This window comes from Pseudopipra pipra, chromosome 16, assembly GCF_036250125.1.
Source record: "Pseudopipra pipra isolate bDixPip1 chromosome 16, bDixPip1.hap1, whole genome shotgun sequence".
In the NCBI taxonomy this organism is placed as follows: Eukaryota; Metazoa; Chordata; class Aves; order Passeriformes; family Pipridae; genus Pseudopipra; species Pseudopipra pipra.
Window position 1 is genome coordinate 2176512 of NC_087564.1, and position 18616 is coordinate 2195127.

At 56.4% G+C, this 18616-nt stretch overlaps 1 protein-coding gene across 1 annotated transcript; it reads right to left on the reverse strand.

Annotated features, from left to right (window-relative positions):
* Positions 1-227: 227 nt before the first annotated feature.
* Positions 228-11850, reverse strand: NLRC3 (NLR family CARD domain containing 3). Its single transcript, XM_064673568.1, has 17 exons — positions 11541-11850; positions 8685-10431; positions 8055-8141; positions 7294-7377; positions 6939-7022; positions 6346-6429; positions 6154-6237; positions 5618-5701; positions 4715-4798; positions 4187-4270; positions 3998-4081; positions 3630-3713; positions 3037-3120; positions 2841-2924; positions 2538-2621; positions 2251-2334; positions 228-1776 (listed from the first exon to the last, which is right to left on the reverse strand). The coding sequence occupies exons 1-17, from the start codon at positions 11848-11850 to the stop codon at positions 1686-1688; spliced, it is 3327 nt and encodes a 1108-aa protein (XP_064529638.1). The 3' UTR covers positions 228-1685.
* Between the last annotated feature and the right edge of the window lie 6766 nt (positions 11851-18616).

An 18616-nucleotide genomic window follows, 5' to 3' on the forward strand; every position in this document is an offset into this window, starting at 1 on the left:
GCTGCAGTTTAAGAGTTACAGTTTTCTGTGTTTATTTCCTATATTATAGGCCCGAGTAAAAAAGAGACTTCATACCTTGTGTGCACAGAGCCGGAGCCTCTCTTCAGGCAGCACTGCCACCTAGCCTTCCAGCATGGCCAGCCAGGGTTAGGGAGGCCACAGTTTGTGTTGCAGCTCCTTGTGCCAGGCCAGAACAGCAGCACCATCAGCAGCCACCCCTGTGCCAGTGAACTGAGCTTCCAGCTCAGGATCTGCAGCCGGGCAGTGGAGCACAGCTCACCCCCTGTGTCGTGCAATGCAAGGGGAAAGCTGCACAAAGCATCTTGTCATCTGGGAACCAGTTTATTTCCAAGTATGTCCATACCCACAGCTCAGCCCAGCGTTCCTGGTGTCAGCCCCGGGGTCCCTGCAGCAGTCACTGCCCTGAGTGTGCCAGTGTGTCTCAGAGTGGGCTCTGGCTGGGGTGGAGTGGGGAGGGGGGCAGTGGCTGGAGGGGGCTCTGGGAGGTTCATAGTTCAGCTACTGGTTCTCCTGCAAACCTGGCACCTTCTGGAGAGCCACTGTGCCATGCACACTAAGGCATCACCTGGCACCTCTGCTTTCAGCAGCCTGCCCAAAAGGTGACCTGCTAGGGCAGACCTTGCCTGCAGCTGGGACATGGGGACAAGGGGGGGACAAGGCCACAGAACTTGTCACTGATGGCAACAGCAGGAGACCCAAGAACTCCAGCCTGAGCTGGAGGGGCAGGGAGCTAAGGCAGTCCTGGTGTAGCACCTAGACACTGTGCTGGAGACAGCTCATCCTGCAGTGCTGGTCCTCTCACGTTTACCCTCCTACTCCTCCCATTTTCCTGAGGACTTTTCATTTCCAAAGGTCTTTCTAGATGGTTCTGCTCCTATGCCTTGAGTTGCCCGTCTCTTCACTAGAGAACAGTTCTACCAAACCCTTCAGGCATGTCTGATCAGCACCAACCTGTTACTGAGGGCACAGCAACAGCCCAGGATCCTGCTGTGAGTGCCCAGGTCCACAGCACTGCCCTCGTCCAAGCAAGGAATCAGCAAACCTCCTGTGTCCTTAAGGCGTTTCAAGGGGAGCCTGCAGGACCAGGCTGTATTTAACCAGGTGAGAAGGGGCTGCTGTGAGCCCTGTCTGCTTTTCACCCAGTTCTTCTGGGATCCCTGCCAGAAGCAGAAGACAGAGAAGAGCTGGCACTGGGAGCAGAGCCCTGGAGCCCCATCGGGGGTGTTGCAACATTTGCCCACAGTGACTTGGGCTGGGACAGAGCAGAGGTCCAGGATGCACCTTGTCTGAGTCAGGGTCCAAGCACAGCACTGTAACCCTGTGGAGATCACAGGAGGGGTTGCTGCTGCCTGAAGATAAATCACCCACGAAACCAAGGTCTGGCATGTTGGGTCTGCCCCCTCCTCCCTCCTTTTTGTGTTTTGCTCATTCCTTGAAGCTCCCCCAGAGCCTGGATGAACAGGGACACAGGCACACATCCCTCAGCTTTCAACGCCAGCGAGTCTCGACCCTCCTGCACTGCTGATCTGGACACCCTTGGTCCTCCTGGGCCACGCCAGGGAGCTCAGGAGCTCTCCTTGCCCCAGCTCTCTTCCCTGAGATGGGGACCAAGCAGCTCCCTGTGGGGTCACACTGGCCACACTCCTCACTGCAGCCAGGCACCCTCACACATCCACGACGCAGTTGGGAGCGTTTGTCCGGATGGTGTCGGAGATCATCTTGGCTCCCGACTGGCCGATCCGATTCCCCTGCAGGCTGGGAGCAAAGACAAGAGGAGCTCAGGCTTGGATCAAGCAGGATCCTTGGTGGGCACGAGAGATGCTCCCCAGCTTTGCACCAGCATCACCTGCACCCTCCCCACCCCATCCAGAAGCTCTTCTGGGACTCCACTTCCAGGAGACTTTGAGTTTGAGAGCCTGAAGGCTGGGGCCAAGGTGAGGAGCTGGAGGAAACTCCTGGGGAGCTGGAGGGGCTGAGCCACTTCTCCCCTGTGATATTTTGGGGAGTATGTGGCTTTTGAGGTGGTTCTTTGCCACAGAGGCATCCCTGAAGAGGAGCTGTGTGGGTATTGTGGCTGTCATGCCTGGAGGAGCATGGGATGCCCCTGCCCTGTTGGGGAGGTCCCTGTGGGGCAGCCAGGAATGGGCAGTGCCGGGTGGAGAAAGTCCTGGATGGTTCCCATGGTCTCCCCCATCTCTGCTTTTACCATCCAGTGCAGCAGCCACTTACTTCACGTAGGTGAGGCCGTGGTTGCCCTTCAGGGCGGTGGCGATGCAAATGGCTCCGTCCATGCCCAGGGAGTTTTCCTGCAGGCTGAGGAAGGCAGGAGGGTCAGAAAGCACCAGCCAGGGAGAAGTGGCCACCAGGAGGGAACGCGTGGCTCGGACATTGTGAAAAGCCACCCACTCAGGGGTTTGCCCCGCTGAGAACCATTGGCCTGGCCATTCCCTCGCTGCTCCCTCCAGGAAGGTCTGGAAAGGCTCTTCCTGGCTCACCCCAGGGAGAGGGATACTCACTTGAGGCGGCGGAGGCTGCTGTTCACCCTGAGGGCGTTGGCCATGGCCTTGGCCCCTGCCACACCGATGGAGTTCCCCCGCAAGCTGAGGAGAAAGGCAGGAGGTGAGGAAGGACAGCCTGGGGTGACCCCAGGTGGGAGGAGGTGGGAGAGGTGGTCCCACACCAGCGAGCCAAGGGACGAGCAAGCCAAGTCTGGACACAATGCAAGGGTGGAAGTGGTGCAGAGGTAAGGACCAGGATCTCAGGCACCCCGGGGATCAGTGTCACAGCCGTGGGGACTGATGGCCCCACTGAGCACTTACTCCAGGATCTGCAGGCTCTTGTTGACCATCAAAGCCTCTGCCAGGGCCTGGGCACCAGCGGTCCCAACCGAAGCCATTTGCAGGCTGCAAGAGAACAGGGACCCTTCAGCACACGTTGTGAGGTGGACATGGTGTGCTAATTACACAAGCTAATTAGGCTGCAGCTCCAGGGCCCCGCCGCAGCCTGGATACTCACTGGAGATCTGCCAGGGTCGTGTTGACCTTCAGTGCATCAGAGAGGGCAGCCATTCCCTCGTCTCCGATGGCATTTTCCTGCAAGCTGAGACACCCAAGTGCTGCCTCTGCCCGTGGCCTCTGCACCCAGGAGCAGGGAGAGGGACAGCGAGCACAGGGCACAGTGTGCCCACCATTCCCCAATGGCTTGGGGGACCCCAGGCCACCAGGCACTTGGAGCAGCCCCAGACAGGCACATGCAGTGGTGGCACAGAAGCCTTCCAGTACCTAAAGGGGCTCTAAGAGACTTTTGACAAGGACATGGAGTGCCAAGACAAGGGGGAACAGCTTCCCACATCCAGAGGGCAGGGTTAGATGGGATATTAGGAAGAAATTCCTCCCTGTGAGGGTGGTGATGCCCTGGCACAGGTTGCCCAGAGAAGCTGTGGCTGTCCCATCCCTGGAAGTGTCCAAGGCCTGGTTGGACAGGGCTTGGAGCCTGATCTAGTGGAAGGTGTCCCTGCCCACGGCAGGGGGGTGGAATGAGATGATCTTCAAGGGCCCTTCCAGCAGGAAAGTGCTGCCCAGGACCCATCTGCCCGTGTCCCCACTTACTCGAGACTGGCCAGGCTGCTGTTGGACTGTAGTGCTTGTGCCAGGGCCATGGCAGCTTTTGCCTGGATGAAATTCCACTGCAAGCTGCAAACAGGACAAAATGGGAGGTGAAGCCTGGAGCTGTGAGCACGCCCTGATCCCTCCAGGCTCTGCACCCCTCTGCACCCACCCAGCACAGCAGAGGCTGGGATGTGACCCCTGGGCATGACCCTGTGTGTCCGTCTGGGATGGCAGAGCACACCTCCTGTGGAGGGTGACCCAGGAGTGCCACTCCCACAGCCTTGAGGGGCTGAGGGCCAGGAGCAGTGTCCCTGCTCTGTGGCCACGCAAGGGGTTTCAAACCAGGCCAGGTCCAGGGGGAAACTCACTGGAGGGATGTGAGTGCCCGGTTCTCTCTGAGGGCCAAAGCGATGGCTTTGCCGCCTTCATCACACAGCAGGTTTGCTGCTAAGCTGGAGACAGGGACAGAGGACACAGGTCACACACACAGTGTTTGGGACAACTCCAGGGGCACCATGCAGCAGCCTGGGTGCCCTCCTGGGGCCCACGGGACTTACTCCAGCCTCCTGAGGGTGCTGTTGGTCCGCAGGGCGCGAGCGATGGCAGGGCCCCCCTCCTTGCTGATGGAGTTCTCACGAAGGCTGGGGGAAGACGTGGGGCTGGGAGGAGCTGCAGAAGCAGGAGCTGCTCCCTCACAGCCCCCTTGGCCCCCTGCTCTGGGGCTGACACCACCTATTTTGAGGATGGCCGTCTGTCTGACTTGAAACTCCATTAGCATCAGCACCTTCATTCCCTGCATCTCCATTCCCTGTGTATCCCGTGGACACTGGTGGCCCATCAGGGCTTTTTCCCAGTCTCCCATCCCTGCTGCCATCACTTCATTCCAAGACATGGCTGAACAGATACTGTCCCAAGGGGGGAAAGCTAATGAGGGAGAGAAGATCCTCAGAGCAGGAGGAGGGACAGAAGCTGCTTTTAGCATCCCAGAGCACTTGTGGAAAAAAACAGGCACAAGCCAGAATGCCAAAAGGTTCCCACATCCCAGCAGCAGCTTTTGGCCAGGGTAGCTCAAAAGACTCACTTACTTGAGGCTGATGAGTCCCTTGTTGGAACAGAGAGCTGCTGTCAGTGCTGTGACCCCTGTGCTGCTGATGGAGTTGCTCTGGAGACTGAGACAAACAGAGAAGGTGTGAGGACAGGACAGCCTTGGCATCACAGGTAAGCTGTGAGGTCATGTTTGGGGTGAAAAGTGCCCGTTTCACTGAGAAATGAGCATCTCCCAGCTACAGGAGGTGGGGGGAGCCAAGGCAGAAGGACCAACACTGGGAACAGTCAGGGCAGGTTCAGCATCTCCTGCTGACCACAGCAGCACTGACCCCACTGAGCAGAGGTGATGGGGTTTGCCAGCACTTAGGGGCAGCCTTGTCCCCACCTGGCTCTTACCACAGCTGCCAGCTCAGCTGGGCAAGTGCTTTCCTGCAGTTTTGGTGTCCTTATCACACTGTGGGAAGCCACAGACAGACCCAGAGCAGAGCCACTCATCACCAGGAGCCATCAGGCCAGGCAGGAGAGGTCTCTGGCTGCTGCTCCCAAGGGGAATGAAGGTTGCACCATCCAACCCTGACTCTGCCAGGCCCTGGCCTGATAACTTCCTCCTTAGCCAATTCCCATCATTTTAGAGAGAGAGAAGACTCAAAGCTACTAATATCCTCCAAAGCAGAAAAAAAAATCCTCCCTGGGTTGAGGATTGTCTTTGTCAGTGCCCTCCTGGTGAAGGCAGGGCCAGCCTGGCTGCTGCTGGAGTTGCCACATGGTGCTCCAGCCTGCATGGAGCATCCCCAGCCCTGTGCCCCTCCAGGGGATGTGGACTGGGAGAGACAGGGGGAGAGTCTGGAGCAGTCCAAGGGCCTGAGGGGTGGGAGGTGTAGCTGGAGGGAGGAGGGTGAGCTCTGTTAGAAAAGGAGTCCAAGCATTGAGGGGGAACTTACTCAAGGCTTTGCAGACTGTGGTTCACCCTCAGAGCTTCGGCCAAGGCAATGGAACCGTTGTCTCCCACTGAGTTGCTGGAGAGTCTAAGATAGAAGAGGAGGAGCTGGTGTTACCGCCCTTGGATCTGACAGCAAGGGATTCACCTCCCCCAGGCTCTCCCTGCTCCAGCAATGAGCATGAACTTGCTGTCATCTCGTTCCCGACCTATATACACCTCTGTTCTTGTGGTTGGTTGGAGCTGAAATAGCTTTTAATGTTCCCACAGGGCCTGGAGCCCTGCTGCTTGCCTCTGCCAGAGGGAAGGCTTGGCTTCTCTGTTCTTTACATGTCTCCCTGCATCCCTAGAGATAGGGAGAGCATCTCCACAGGCAGCACTGCAGCCCCTGCCCCCTTCACCCACACCAACCGCCTTGGGCAGAGCCAGCAGTGCCCATCCTGTCCATCCACAGCCCAGCCCCCTTCCTGCCAGTCCTGCCCGCAGATCCCGGGGGATGTGGCGTTGGCATCCCCCCCCTGTGCCCCGAGCTGTGCTCACGTCAGCTCCCTCAGGCTGCAGTTCTGCTTCAGCGCCTCCGCGATTTTCCCGGCGCCCTGGGCTCCGATGGCGTTTTTCTGCAGGCTGCAGAGGGGAGGAGGGCACCTGTGAGCGTCAGGTGCCGCGTCCCCGTCAGTGGCACCTCGGTCTGCTGGGTGGCCAGAGGGGGGACAGGAGGTCCTGGTCACTTACTGCAGGGTCACCAGCCGGTGGTTGGTCAGCAGGGCCTCGGCCAGGAAGGTGGCACCGTCCTCCTTGATGGTGTTGTGCTGAAGGCTGCAGGGAGACAGGAATGGAGCCGTGTACAGATGATTCTGCAGCGGGGCGAGGGGCCATGCAGGGCTGTGGGGCAGTGGCCACCAGCCCTGGTGTTTGCTTGCCCTCGTCCCTGGCATGAGAAAGGGTCTGGTCCCCAATCATCCCTGCCCAGGAGCCTCCCTCCCTCCCCTCCACTGGGAGATGCCTCCATCCATGCAGCAGCACTCTGTGAGCTCCCACGAGAGGGATGGACCTTGACCTGGACCTCAGCTTCAACCTCAAGCTCAACCTCAACCCAGGCCCACCGAGGCAGAGAGGCAGGAGAATCCCAAAATCTCTGGCCCAGGACTGGCCTGGTCACCTCCTCAGCCACCTGCACTTGTGCTCTTGCCCAGCATAACAGAGCCAGGTCATGTCCAGGGCCTCCCCACATCCTGGCCCTTGGAGGCTGGGAAAACCTCAGTGGGACTGATGAGGGATGAAAGGAGGCTTATCCTGGGGATTTGTTCCCAGAAGTTGAGACTTACTTCAGGGAGAGCAGGCTTTGGTTCTTTTTCAGTGCATCAGCCAGTGCCTTTGCTCCAGGGGGGCCGATGGAGTTGCTCCGCAGGCTGGGGCAGGACAGGCAGAGAAGCCAAGGTTAGCAAAGGCAGGGGCACACCCTGTCTGAGCCAGGTGCCTTCCTGCAGCACTGCTGAGGTGGAACATCAGTCTGGCAGCTCACAAGGGCTACCTTCACCTCTGAGTGCTGGTGGCTTTAGGGGCTGAAGAGCCCTCCAGGCTCAGTCAGGTTGGGTGGGATCCAGCCCCAGTGCAGCCATGGGAATGGTTCTCAGTGGGGAATATGTGCATGGCAGGAGCTGGTACAGGGGGAACACTTACTCCAGTGCCATCAGGCTTCTGTTCACCAGCAGCGACCTGGCCAGTGCTTTGGCTCCCTTGTTGCTGATCTGATTTTCTGCCAAGCTGCCCAGAAAAAGAAAAATTGGGTGTTTTTCTGGAGGAGAAAGAGACTTTCACGGCTTCTGGCATATCCCAGGATGCAGCTGGGATGTGTGAGCAGAGGAAAGCCATGTGGAACGTTTGGCTCATGGTACAGCCAAAGTTGTGGGTGCTCTGAGGTCTGCTCTCCAGAGTGAACACCAGGCAGAGGACTGCAAGGACAGAGTAGAAAGGGAGTTTCTAGACTTAAAATTAATCTGTGTCATGAAATGGAGCTCAGGTTGCAGCACAGGGGACTCTGTGCAGCCATGAGGAAGGGCAGGGAGGTAAAGAAAGTGGGGACCCCTCTGTCCAGTACAAGGGATCTTCCTGCATGGGGGTCAGGAGCCTGTCCCCTCCATACATCAGATCCTCCCTGCAGAGCCTCAGGTGTCCAGCAAACTGCTGTGACCTCAGGAAGCAGTTTGTTGGGATAGCCTGAGGAGGCAGAAGCTTCAGGAAGGCTGGACAAAACAACCTGCCCAGCCACCATGAAGTCACTATGCCTTGGTGCAGGAGATCATGTGGGGCTGTCCTTGTCAGTAGACACCCAGGGAGCCAGTGGGGAGACACTCCTGGAGGACCCTCACACTGGTTTTGAGGTGTCCCCAAGTCCACGCTGCATCCCCAGGACATTCAGTCTGCCCTGGGCCAGGTCCTACCTGAGCTTCTGGATCTGGCAGTCCTTCACACTCAGCACACTGCCCAGCAGCTCCATCACATTGTCCTTAAACTGATTATTGTCCAGCCTGGAGAAGACAGGAGAAAAAAGCAGAGAAAGACAACCCTCCCATGACAACTACCCATCACAGGTGGAGAAACTCAAGGACAGAAGCAGAGCTGACTCAGTGGTTGTTGGTGGGCCCATGTCTCTTTTGAGACCTTGGAGTCACATTTGAGTCAGGGGGGAGCCTTCCAGGACCTAAACAGAGCTTATAAAAAAGAGGGAGAGCAACTTTTTACATGGGCAGACGGTGATAGGAGAAGGAAGAGTGGTTTTAAACTAAGAGAGGAGAGGTTTAGATTAGAAGTTAGGAAGAAATTCTTCCCTCTGAGGATGGTGAGGCCCTGGCACAGATTGCCCAGAGTTGGGGCTGTCCCATCCCTGGAAGTGTTCAAGGCCAGGCTGGACAAGAGAGCAACCTGGTCTAGTGGAAGGTGTCCCTGCCCATGGCAGGGGATTGGAATGAGATCATCTTTAAGGTCCCTTCCAACCCAAACCATTCTGTGATTCTGAGTCACAGCCCAGCATCCCTGCTTGCTTTTCCCAGTGCAACCCCACCAGGACTCACCTGAGGTTGTGGCAGAAGAGGAGCTGGGAGAGCAGGCTCTTACAGACGTTGTAGGTGAGGCAGTTGGACAGGTTTGTCTCCTCCATGCAGACGTCAGAGGCCTGCAGGAGATAAGCCAGGGCAGAGCAGTTCACAGGGGTGAGCATCCCGGCCAGGCTCTGGCTCTTCATGGCTTCCTCCACAGCCTTGGGGATCTCCATGTGCTGGATTTCGTGCAGGCAGCGCACGGTGTTCACCGTGCGCAGGGAGATGGCGTAGTCGGTGTTCAGGCAGCCCTGCAGGAAGGCGGTCGCCTGGCTTCTGAAGCCGTTCTGCTCGTCCTTCACCAGGAGCCACCCGGAGAGCAGCTTGTTCACCTGTGGGGAGAGGAGCCCGGAGAGGAAACGAACAAAGACGTCCAGCTGCCTGTCCTCTGCCTGCAGCGATCTCTGCACGGCGCTCCTGAAGTGGCTGAGGAAGCCCAGCTTGGGCCAGGACATCCCGCTCTCCGTGAAGAGGTCAAATATCGCCCGCTTGGCCGCCGTGTAGTAATAAAGAGCTGCCAGGAACTCCTGTATGGTTAAGTGGGAGAAGTAATAGGCTGTGGAGGTCTGCATCTCCTCCTTGAGCAAGAGGCGAGTGCACAGGCTGCTCTGCAGCGAGGAGAGGTCGATGCCATGTGCCTTCATGTCCTGCTCGTAAAACACGTGTTTCTTCCTGAGCAGCCCGTAGAAGGCCAGTCTGCCCAGGCTGCCCACTATCTTCTTGCTGTTGCTCACAGCCTGCTCGATCCTGAGGGTTTCTCTTGGCTTTTCTGGACAGTCACTGCCCACCAGAGCCATTTTAAAATAATAGGAGTAGATTTCTGACAGGGTCCTGGGGACGACGGTTGTTTCTTGGCGTTGACCCACACTGGTTTTTAGGTAATAGGCAACTGAGGAGCCAGAAATCCAGCAAAAGCCAGGAACAGTGCACAGGACGTGTAACGACCTGTTAGCTCTGATGTGCTGCAGGACTTGGCTGGACAGGTCTCTGTCGTCAAGGAACATCTGGTCCAAGAAGTCCTTTATCTCTGCGGCCCCAAACCCTCGTATTTCCGTCATCCTGTCCACCAGCCCTGCAGGGATTTGCCTGGCTGCCGTCGGCCGCGACGTGACCCAGACAGAAGCCTCCTGCAGCAGGTTGCCCCGTATGATGTTGGTGACCAGGTTGTCCACTGGGATCTCCTTTCTGGGATCAGTGCATACCACTGCGTTGGAAAAGTCCAGAGGAGTCTTGAACTCGTCCAAGCCATCGAGGATGAGCAGGGTCCTGGCAGCTCCTGCCAGGATGCAGCTGGGCTCTGTGATGTGAGGGAAGGCCGAGCAGATGAGCCTCTCGGCAGAGAGCTTCTCGTGGGCGTTGAGCTCCCGGAAGGTGAGGGGCAGCACAAACATGATGTCCCTGTTGATCTCCCCCTTTGCCCAGGTGCAGACAAACAGCTTCACCAGTGTGCTTTTGCCAATCCCAGCCACTCCAATGGTGACAGAGATCCGTGGTGGGATGCTGACCTTGGAGAGAGGCAGGAAGAGCTTCTCCAGAGGGATGCTCTTGGATGTGTTTGGTAGGCCTTTGGTGGTTTCAATCTGCAGGATGTCGTGCTCCTGCTGCTGGATATCAGTCAATCCTTCCACCAGCAGCAGGTTGGTGAGTCGCTGCAGGGCACCTGTCTCCAAGCCATTCCCACAGTAGCTTTGGAGGCTCTCCAGGTGCTTCTGCACCATGGGCTCTGCACAGAGAAATGAAAAAGGGGGGTGAGGAGAAGGTGGAGGATGGTAGTCACAGATACAAATGAGAGAAGCTGCTTCACATTTTTGCCATGCCCATGCAGAGGGGAAACCTCATGGTTTTACATCTGGGCAGGAAGGTACATGCCAGGGCTCAGAGGGCACTAAAAGGCTTAAATGGCCCTGAACAGCCTCAGCCATTATTCCAGGAGCCCATTGAAGCTCAGGCCTGGGCCTTCAGCCCCTGACTAAGCTACACTGTAGGAGCACTTGGCTACAGCCCCATCATGCCTTTGCTGTGGACCTGTGGACCTCCCTGTGGACCTTCCTGATCTGGACCTTGGTCTTGGACCTCATCACTCTGCCCTTGCTTGGTGATCACTGGACTGTGTCTGAACCTGGTTCCCTTGCTGGACCTGATCCTGACCTCTGGATTGACTTCTTGGCTTGACCTCAGTCCTGCCTCATCAGCATGGACTTGTTTGAGAGCTGGACTCCTGGCTGAACCTGGTGACCACCTGGTGACCACCTGGACCTGTCCTGCTCACCTGGCTCAGGTATCACAGCACTGGTACAGTGAAATTAAACCCTCCAGCAAAGACTGAACAAGCAGGGAATGATGCTGCAAGAGATTCAGAGTGGACACCAGCCAAGGCTGGAGCCTCCCCAGCAGGAGGGAAACAAGGGAAACCTCTCCCAACAAGAGGGTTGCAAAGAGAGCCTGAAGTTTGGGCAGCCACCAATGGATGTGGTCAGGGATGCCCAGCCATCCTCCTGCCATCCCCCTGTTCCCAGCCCAACTGCTGGGACTGACTGATATGATCTGGGCACTGAGGACCTTAAAGACCCCTCAGGCTGCCCAGAGAGGTGTGCTGAGGGCAGCGAGAGCACTGGAGGAAGGTCCCTCAGACATGGCAGAGAGCCCTTGTCACCCTCAGCCGTGTCCTTCCCCAGCAGAGACCCTGCAATGGCACCATTGCATCCACGGATGCCCCCAGTGGATCTGCCAATGCCACCCAGCTCTGTGCACATCTTGGGGTGCTCCAGCCAGTGCCCACAGCCAGGCCACATGTGCAGCCCCCCCTGGCTGGGTGCACAGTGTGCTGCCTACCATAGACAGTGATGTGGAGGTAGAGCTGGGAGTTGGTGGTCCTGATGAAGGTCTGCAGGGTCTGGCAGGCGTGGCTGCCCTTGCTGGCCAGGACATCCACCACGGCCCTCACCTGCTCGGGCAGGGAGCTCTCCTGCCGTGCCTGGCTGGCCTCCTCTGCTGTCAGGAGCTCCAGCCTCCCCAGGTGGCAGATGATCTCCTCCAGGAACTGCGGCGAGATGGACCTCACCAGCTGCTTGTGGTACCGGTGGATCCAAACCTCTGCAGGAGAGGAGAGTGGCACAGCTGGGTCTTGGCAAGCCCCGGGCATGTTGCTGATGGATGACAGGGAAGGGCAGCAGTGGAAAGCTCCCTCTGACTCTGAAGGTAACAGGGAGTAAACGGGAGCCCTCCAGAGCTACCTGCCAAGTCCTCCTTGGGATGATGCCATCCCAAAGCCAAAGTGTGAGGGTGTTTTGTTAGGAGCTGCTAGGTCAATGCAGCAGTTATTGAAAGAGACTGAAGAACACAATCATGAAAAGGCATTTCCTCCTGGGAAACCAAGCCCATGCAGAGAAAAAAGTCTGAGCAAGATCATTTCTCTTCAGAGACAGCTGTTCCACCTGTGCCAGCACAGCACTCCCCAAGCCCTTGGACTAGGAACTGCTGCCAACCCTCACATCTGGGTGCCCCAGCTTGTCCCATTTTTGAGACTGGAACTCCCCAGAGATGATGGATCTCTGGCTGCCCATCCACAGCTCACCTTCCATCAGAGGCCTCCCGTGACATGGGTGATCCCCAGGCGAGCAGTGCTGTGGCAGCAGCGTGGCTGTCCCATGGACCATCCCACACCCCTGACCAGCTCACAGCATCACCTGCAGCCTCTCAACCCTCGTCCATGTTCCTGGTGAAAGAAGAGGAAAAGCATCAGGAGCATCAGAAGCCAGTTTGGTGCTGACTGTGGTTGCACCAAGGGTCCATTCATCAGCTTTTGGTAAGGCCAGAGTCCCCAGCACTGTGGGCCTGGCAGGGGCAGAGACTGTGCCATCCTGCTGCAGCATCTCTGGCAGACCTCCTGTGCCACAAATTGGTGCCTTTACCACCACCGCTTTTGGCAGAACCCTTCTCAGGCAGAGTGATGGAGGGCTGTGAACTGCTCGTGCATCCTTCTCCTCTGTGTCGTGGAGGAAGTTGTGGGGCAGCAGGCAGAGCGATGAAGGGCCTGTTTTGGTTTCGAACTCACCTTGCTGCCGCCCAGAGCCTCTGTCTGGGCTTGCTGAGGGTGGCTCACACCACATCCTGTTGCAGAGCTCTGAATTTGCTCCACTTTCATCAGCACTGGTGAATCATCAGCCAGGGAAGGAGCATTTACCTGCTCCCCCCGCTCAGCTGCTGCCAAACCACACTGGGGGCTTGGTGTTTTATTTTTAAGAAGTGTATCTGCTCAGAGTCCTGTTGTCCTTTGAGCAGAGGTGGAAAGGGCAGTGCCTCAATGCCTGAGAGTGCTCCAAGCTTCACCTGTGTTAGCAGGTGGCACTGTGCTGTGACATCTCCACCAGCCCCCAAAGCCATCTCCAGCTGCTGGCTGTGTCCAGGTGGGAACTTCTCAGCCCCAGAGGATGTCTGATCACATCAGTGATGCACACACAGTGTTCCTGTGTCCTGGCACAGCACCCTTTCCTCCCCTCCATCCTAGAGCTCCCAGGATGCTCTAGATCCATGTGAACACCTCCATGCAGGCCAGTCAGAGGCATTTCAAGGGGGTCCCTGCCCACAGGCATTACCTTTGCCAAACCCACTCCTGAGGGACATGTGGACACCGTGGGGGCTTCGGTGCAGCCTCGACAACAGGTACAGGTAACACTCGTTTCCTTGGGTCAAACTCAACCTCTCCCAGGGAGAAAACACAGATGTAGCTTGGTAGAGTTTCTGGTCCATGGTGTAAGGTCGAGGTGCTTGGAACAGAACTCCTTCTGTTCACCCTCCTGCCTGGGTGTGCATGCAGAGATCTACTTCTCCCACCAGGAATGCGAGCCCAGCTGTGTGGATGGAGCAGGAGGGGACCAGACACAGCATCTCCCAGGGCCGAGTCCCTCACAACCCCACTGGCTGGATCTCTCACTGGGGCTGTTTTGTGGTGCATCCTATGGGATGAGGTGAGTGACAGAGAGGTGCTGGGTGACAAAGCACCAGCCCATCCCCACCTGCCCCAGTGGCTCCTGGACAAGCCCTCGTAGGGGTGGGAGGTGCCGTCGGAGCTGGGTCTGAGCTTGTCTCTCACAGTTTGAGCTTTTCTCTCACAGTTTTTCTCTCCAGGAGGGAAACCCCAGTCCTTCTGCTCTTCCCTGGCTGCCCAGCCCTGACTCTATAGTGTCAGAGCTCCACATGCCCCTGGCAGTGGTGGTGATCCCACAGCAAAGGCCTTTTCTCTATACAGGGAGGAGCAGGGCTTTGACAGCTGCTCTTGCTTTTCACCCCCCAGGCAGTGGCCCAGTCAATTAAGATGCCATCAATTAAAAAAGCTCAGTGAGCAATTCACAGCAAAATGTTCACCCTTTTATGTCTTCTTGCCTCTAACCAGCCTGGAAAATTCAATTAAGTCTTTGCAGTGCCCCGGTCTTTCCTCTTTGCCACGCAGTCCAGAGCACAGCCAGAATGAAAGGGGGTTTGCTGCCTGCAGGGATGTTCCCTGCAGCCCTTCCTCTGAAACGTGGATGGCAAGAAAAAGCCCTTTGATGGGGGAAACCTGCCGTAACACCAGGGAATATTCAACGGTGTCCTCCAGTGCTACATCAAAAACCAGCAGCCATGGGCCAACTCATGCAGAGGCATCTCACCAGGAGAATGACAGCAGCAGAAAACAAAGCAGCAGAAGAAATAATACAGGTGCTGCCATTTTTTTTTCTGGTTCCAGTAGCAAAGTTTCAGGTGCAGCTCCGGGACCACACAGGGATGCTGGAGGCTGCATCCTACGGGGGTGAAGGACATAATCACAGCTCTCACAAGAGCTGTCTGAAGAGTAAGGGCCAGCCAAAGCCAGGCTTTATAACCCCTACAGGTGTTTCCAGAATGACCCAGCTCATTCCAAGGTTGCTGGCATGAGTCATGTTCTGCCACACTCCTCTGTGCCTCAGAAGTCAATCCTGCACTCGTGCACCTCAGCCTGGTAGCTTAGCTACAACTTGGCCAGGACCAAGCAGGGACAAGTGTCCCACCAGCAGCTGGAGGAGCAGTGACCCAGCAATGTCTTGTGTCTGCTCTGCCTTGCCTGTGTCCCCAAGGACACCGGGACAAGAGGCTGGAGGGCAGGAGGCTGCCCAGTCAAACTGATGACTGGCACCTGCAAGGCCCAGGGAGGGAAAAGGGGGATTTTCTTGGCAAGAACTTGGCATTAACACTTTTTTTTTTTGCCTGGTGTGGTCCCAAAGCCCAGCCCAGGGGATAATCCCTCTGTCTAGGACTGTCCAGTCAACACTGATCTTCCAGCAGCTTCAAACCCGCAACCCACCATCCTCACATCCCACCACACCTGTTAGCAGAGTGTCCCTGCCCAAAACCAGTCAGTTCCTGAGAGCCACAACCACCATGCTGGCAGGTCTCTGACCTCCAGCACAGACAATTATCTCCCAAACAGCCTCTGTGCTTTTCACTGGGTCCATCTTGCTCCAGGATTCAAACTGCCTGGCATCAACACCAAAGAATACAGACCTAGAAGCAGCTCATCTCTGGCTCTAATTATGTACACACAGTTTCTCTCCTGGAAGTCCAACATGACTAAAGCAGCTCACTGTGGGATCTGAGATGAAGGGACAGTTTGGAGGTGGCCACAGCAGGAAGCTGTCTGGAGACAACAGGTACTTACTGCCTCTCTGCTCTACCTGGCCTCTCAGATCTTCCTCCAGACGTTCCCCTCAGACAGATCCATCATTCTGTCCTGTGGGAATCTGCTGAGGACTCAGGACCATGCCATGCCAGGAGCTGTCACAGCAGCTGCCAGCAGCACCTGGACTGCATCAGGCTGTGACACCCAGCAGTCGGAAATCTGTGGTTGACACCTCCCAGGGACTCGTAAGCAGATTCACCTGCAGCATCAGGAGACAGTGGTTGGCACCTCAAGCACCAGCTCACAGAGCCTGGAAGACGTGACCTGCTGCAGTGGGCTGGGGAAGGGCTGAGTGGTGTCAAGACTAGACAGGCACCAAAGTGCTGGGCGAGAGTCCCTGGATGGCTGCAGGGACCCACATACAGAAAACATCAGAAAATGGGCAGATCTACAGTATTGAAATAAGCTTAAAAGCTTTTTATATGAGCTAAAAATTGCATCATTAACCAGCACCTGCAGGAGCAGGGAAGCACCCACTCCAGTTCAGCTCTGTGCCCTGAACACACACGAAACCTCACCCTGGTTGTTGCCTTCTCCTGACCCATCACTGCAGGGTTTGTCTGTGCAGCAAAGCTCTCAAGTTTGGGGTGACAGGAGCCTCGGCAGCCCAGCCCCTTCTCAGCACTGCTCTGCCTCCTCCAGACTCAGGGATGGAGAGAAACCAGCCCTGCCAGACCTTTCCACCACTTCCTGGTACAGTGGATTCCTCCAGCGAATCTCAGAGTCCTTTACCAACACACCTTCGGAGCTTTTATTTATTTTTACTGCCACATATCCACCCTGAACTGATCCCATTTCAGAGGTCAGTGAGATACATGAAAACACTTCCCAAGCCAGCATCTCCAGCCATTCCTTCTGAGTGGAGCAAATCCTGATACCAGGATGCAGGCTGCCACCTTTTGGCAGAATCAAAGAGATTTCACATCATTAATTTCTATTAATTAAATGAAGCAATAAAGTATCTTCAGCATTATACCCAACTATGACACTTGCAGACTTGCAGGTAACTTGGTTATCTAGGTTTATATATGACTTTCAGATGCAGCCTCAGTTTCTTTGGTCTGGATTCAATGCCAGCAAAATTCGTTGGTAAATCTGTTTTATGTCAAATCTAACCTCTGCGAGGTTTGTTTTTTGTTTCCCTGAACCCCAACCCCAGTAACAGGGCCCAGACACAGCAGAGGTTAAATGGTGAGTCGTGGAGGTGAGGAGCTGTGAAGGGCCCCTGGGCTGGATGCCAGCAGTGCCAACCTCAAATCTCACCAGAAGAAAAAGCAAAAAATCCATCTGCGGGTGATTCCAAGCAACTAAAAAGCTAATTTCAGAGAGGAGGTCCCTTGCAGGGCACTGCTGCACCTCACAAGCTGCAGAATGAAGGATGACGCATTTACTGAGCTGGCTGTGCCCCTTGAACATTATTCCATGGATGGACACACAGCTGATTGAAAAGCTGATCCTCCCAGCAAACAGCTTCTGCCCTTCTCGCCCACAGGATCTCAGGATGTCATCGTGAAAATTGGGAAGAGGCTGCTGCCAGCCTGCCCCCATCACAGCTGCTGGCCCTGGGGCTGCAGGGAGGCTGACAGATGTGGTACCTGCCTCAGCACCCTCTGGGCTTTGCTGCTCGGGGTCAGCCCCAGCTTTCTGGGTTACAGAGCATCCCAAAAAGCAGCTTCAGAAAGAAATTTTCATGCAACACGGGCAGTTTTTGTGCCAGCTGTTCCCAGGCTCTGAACAAATCATGGCTGGCCTTGGCAAACCCTTCCATGTGCTGGGCCAAAGCCCTGGTGCCTGTGACATCCCAGTGGGTGACAGCACCCAGCCCATGCTCCAGCTGGTCCTTCTCTCCAGCAGTTCTGTATTTATGGGATGTGCAGTGCCTATAGAACTTCAGAGTGCTCAAACAACGGCAGGATTAAGCCTAATGCCCTGAGGCAGCCCAGCCTGCCCAGGCTCTGTGCCAACCTAGGTGCAGGGCCATGTGTCCCCACCGAGCTCCAGCTCCCCAACCTGCTCCTAGACCCTGCCTCGCTCTTTGGAGCAATTTTGCACCATGCCACAGGTCTCCACCTGCTCCTGCCAAGCGCCCATGACCATGCCATGCCAGGCTGCCCTGCTGGGTGCTGCTGGCAGTTAACTATATGTTGCCCATCCCAGGAACCTCTCCCCAAACAGCTCCTGGCCCTGCCATGTTGGCCCAGTGACTCCATTTCACGTGGCCATCACAGCAAGAGCTCTTGTCCCCCCACACGAGAGAACCCCTTCTCCCCATACCCCTCCAAAGCCCTCCCAAACCCTTACCTTGGCCTTGTGCTGCCTTCCCCAGCTCCATGTGGGAGCAGGAGCATGGGAAGGGCATCCTCGTGGCAGCGGGAGGATGCAACCCCTCCGTGCCCTGCTCGTTCTTTATCCTCCAAACTTTGCTTCCTCCTCAGGGGATGCTCAAGGTCAAGGTAGAAAGTGGAAGCCCCTCCAGCTGATGGTCCCTGGGGGACACGTGGAGCCGCTGGGACCCGGTGGCCGGGGCAATGCTTGGGGCAGCACCCAGGGAAGGTGGGTCCGGGTTCCCCACCACCCTCTGCCAGTTCCAGCCCAGTGGCTTTTCTCTCTTTCCGCTCTTTCCTCGCTCCTTCCTGCACTGTGGGTCTCGCTGATCTTCCTTCCTGTCAGCCTGGGGCTGACGACTATGCAAATCAGTGTGAGTTATCAGCTGAAAACCAGCAGCATTGTGATGGCTGCCCACAGCCCCTCTGACTCCCAGCAGCAACAGCCAGGTCTGTCCTGGTGGGATGCTCCATGCATGGACACTTCCCCAGCTGCAGATGCTTTCTCCCAGGAGCCACAAAACCAACCTCAACAACATCCAAATTACTGAGAATTCCCTTGATGAAAAACCATGAGCTCACTCTGGCCTGGGAGAGCTTTGGGGTTTTGCTACATAACTAGGAATGCTGGGAATATTCCATGGAAGAGGCTGGAGTCACAGTGGCTCTGCCCTTTGCTGGGCTGTGCATGGAAATATTTCCATGAGTTGTATCTTGAAAGAGCAGAGTAAAATGCTAGGAATAACCTCCCCTTTCTCCAAAACCATTTTGCTGCCAGTGCTGAAGCTTTCTGGGATTAGGAGTTCGTCTCCAAAGAGGTGGATCCCATCCCACCAAGGAGTGCCATGTCCACACCCAGGGAGCCAGAGGCACCAGCAGTGGGACTAGTG

Excerpts from the sequence above, each read along its gene's own strand:
- NLRC3 (XM_064673568.1), bottom strand. The coding sequence starts at position 11,850 with ATGCCCGGGGCTTGCCAAGACCCAGCTGTGCCACTCTCCTCTCCTGCA. Across the intron at positions 7,378-8,054 it reads TGCCAGATCCAGAAGCTCAG|CTTGGCAGAAAATCAGATCA; the intron begins GTAGGACCTGGC and ends TTTTCTGGGCAG. Across the intron at positions 6,430-6,938 it reads CAAAGCCTGCTCTCCCTGAA|CCTTCAGCACAACACCATCA; the intron begins GTAAGTCTCAAC and ends GTCTCCCTGCAG.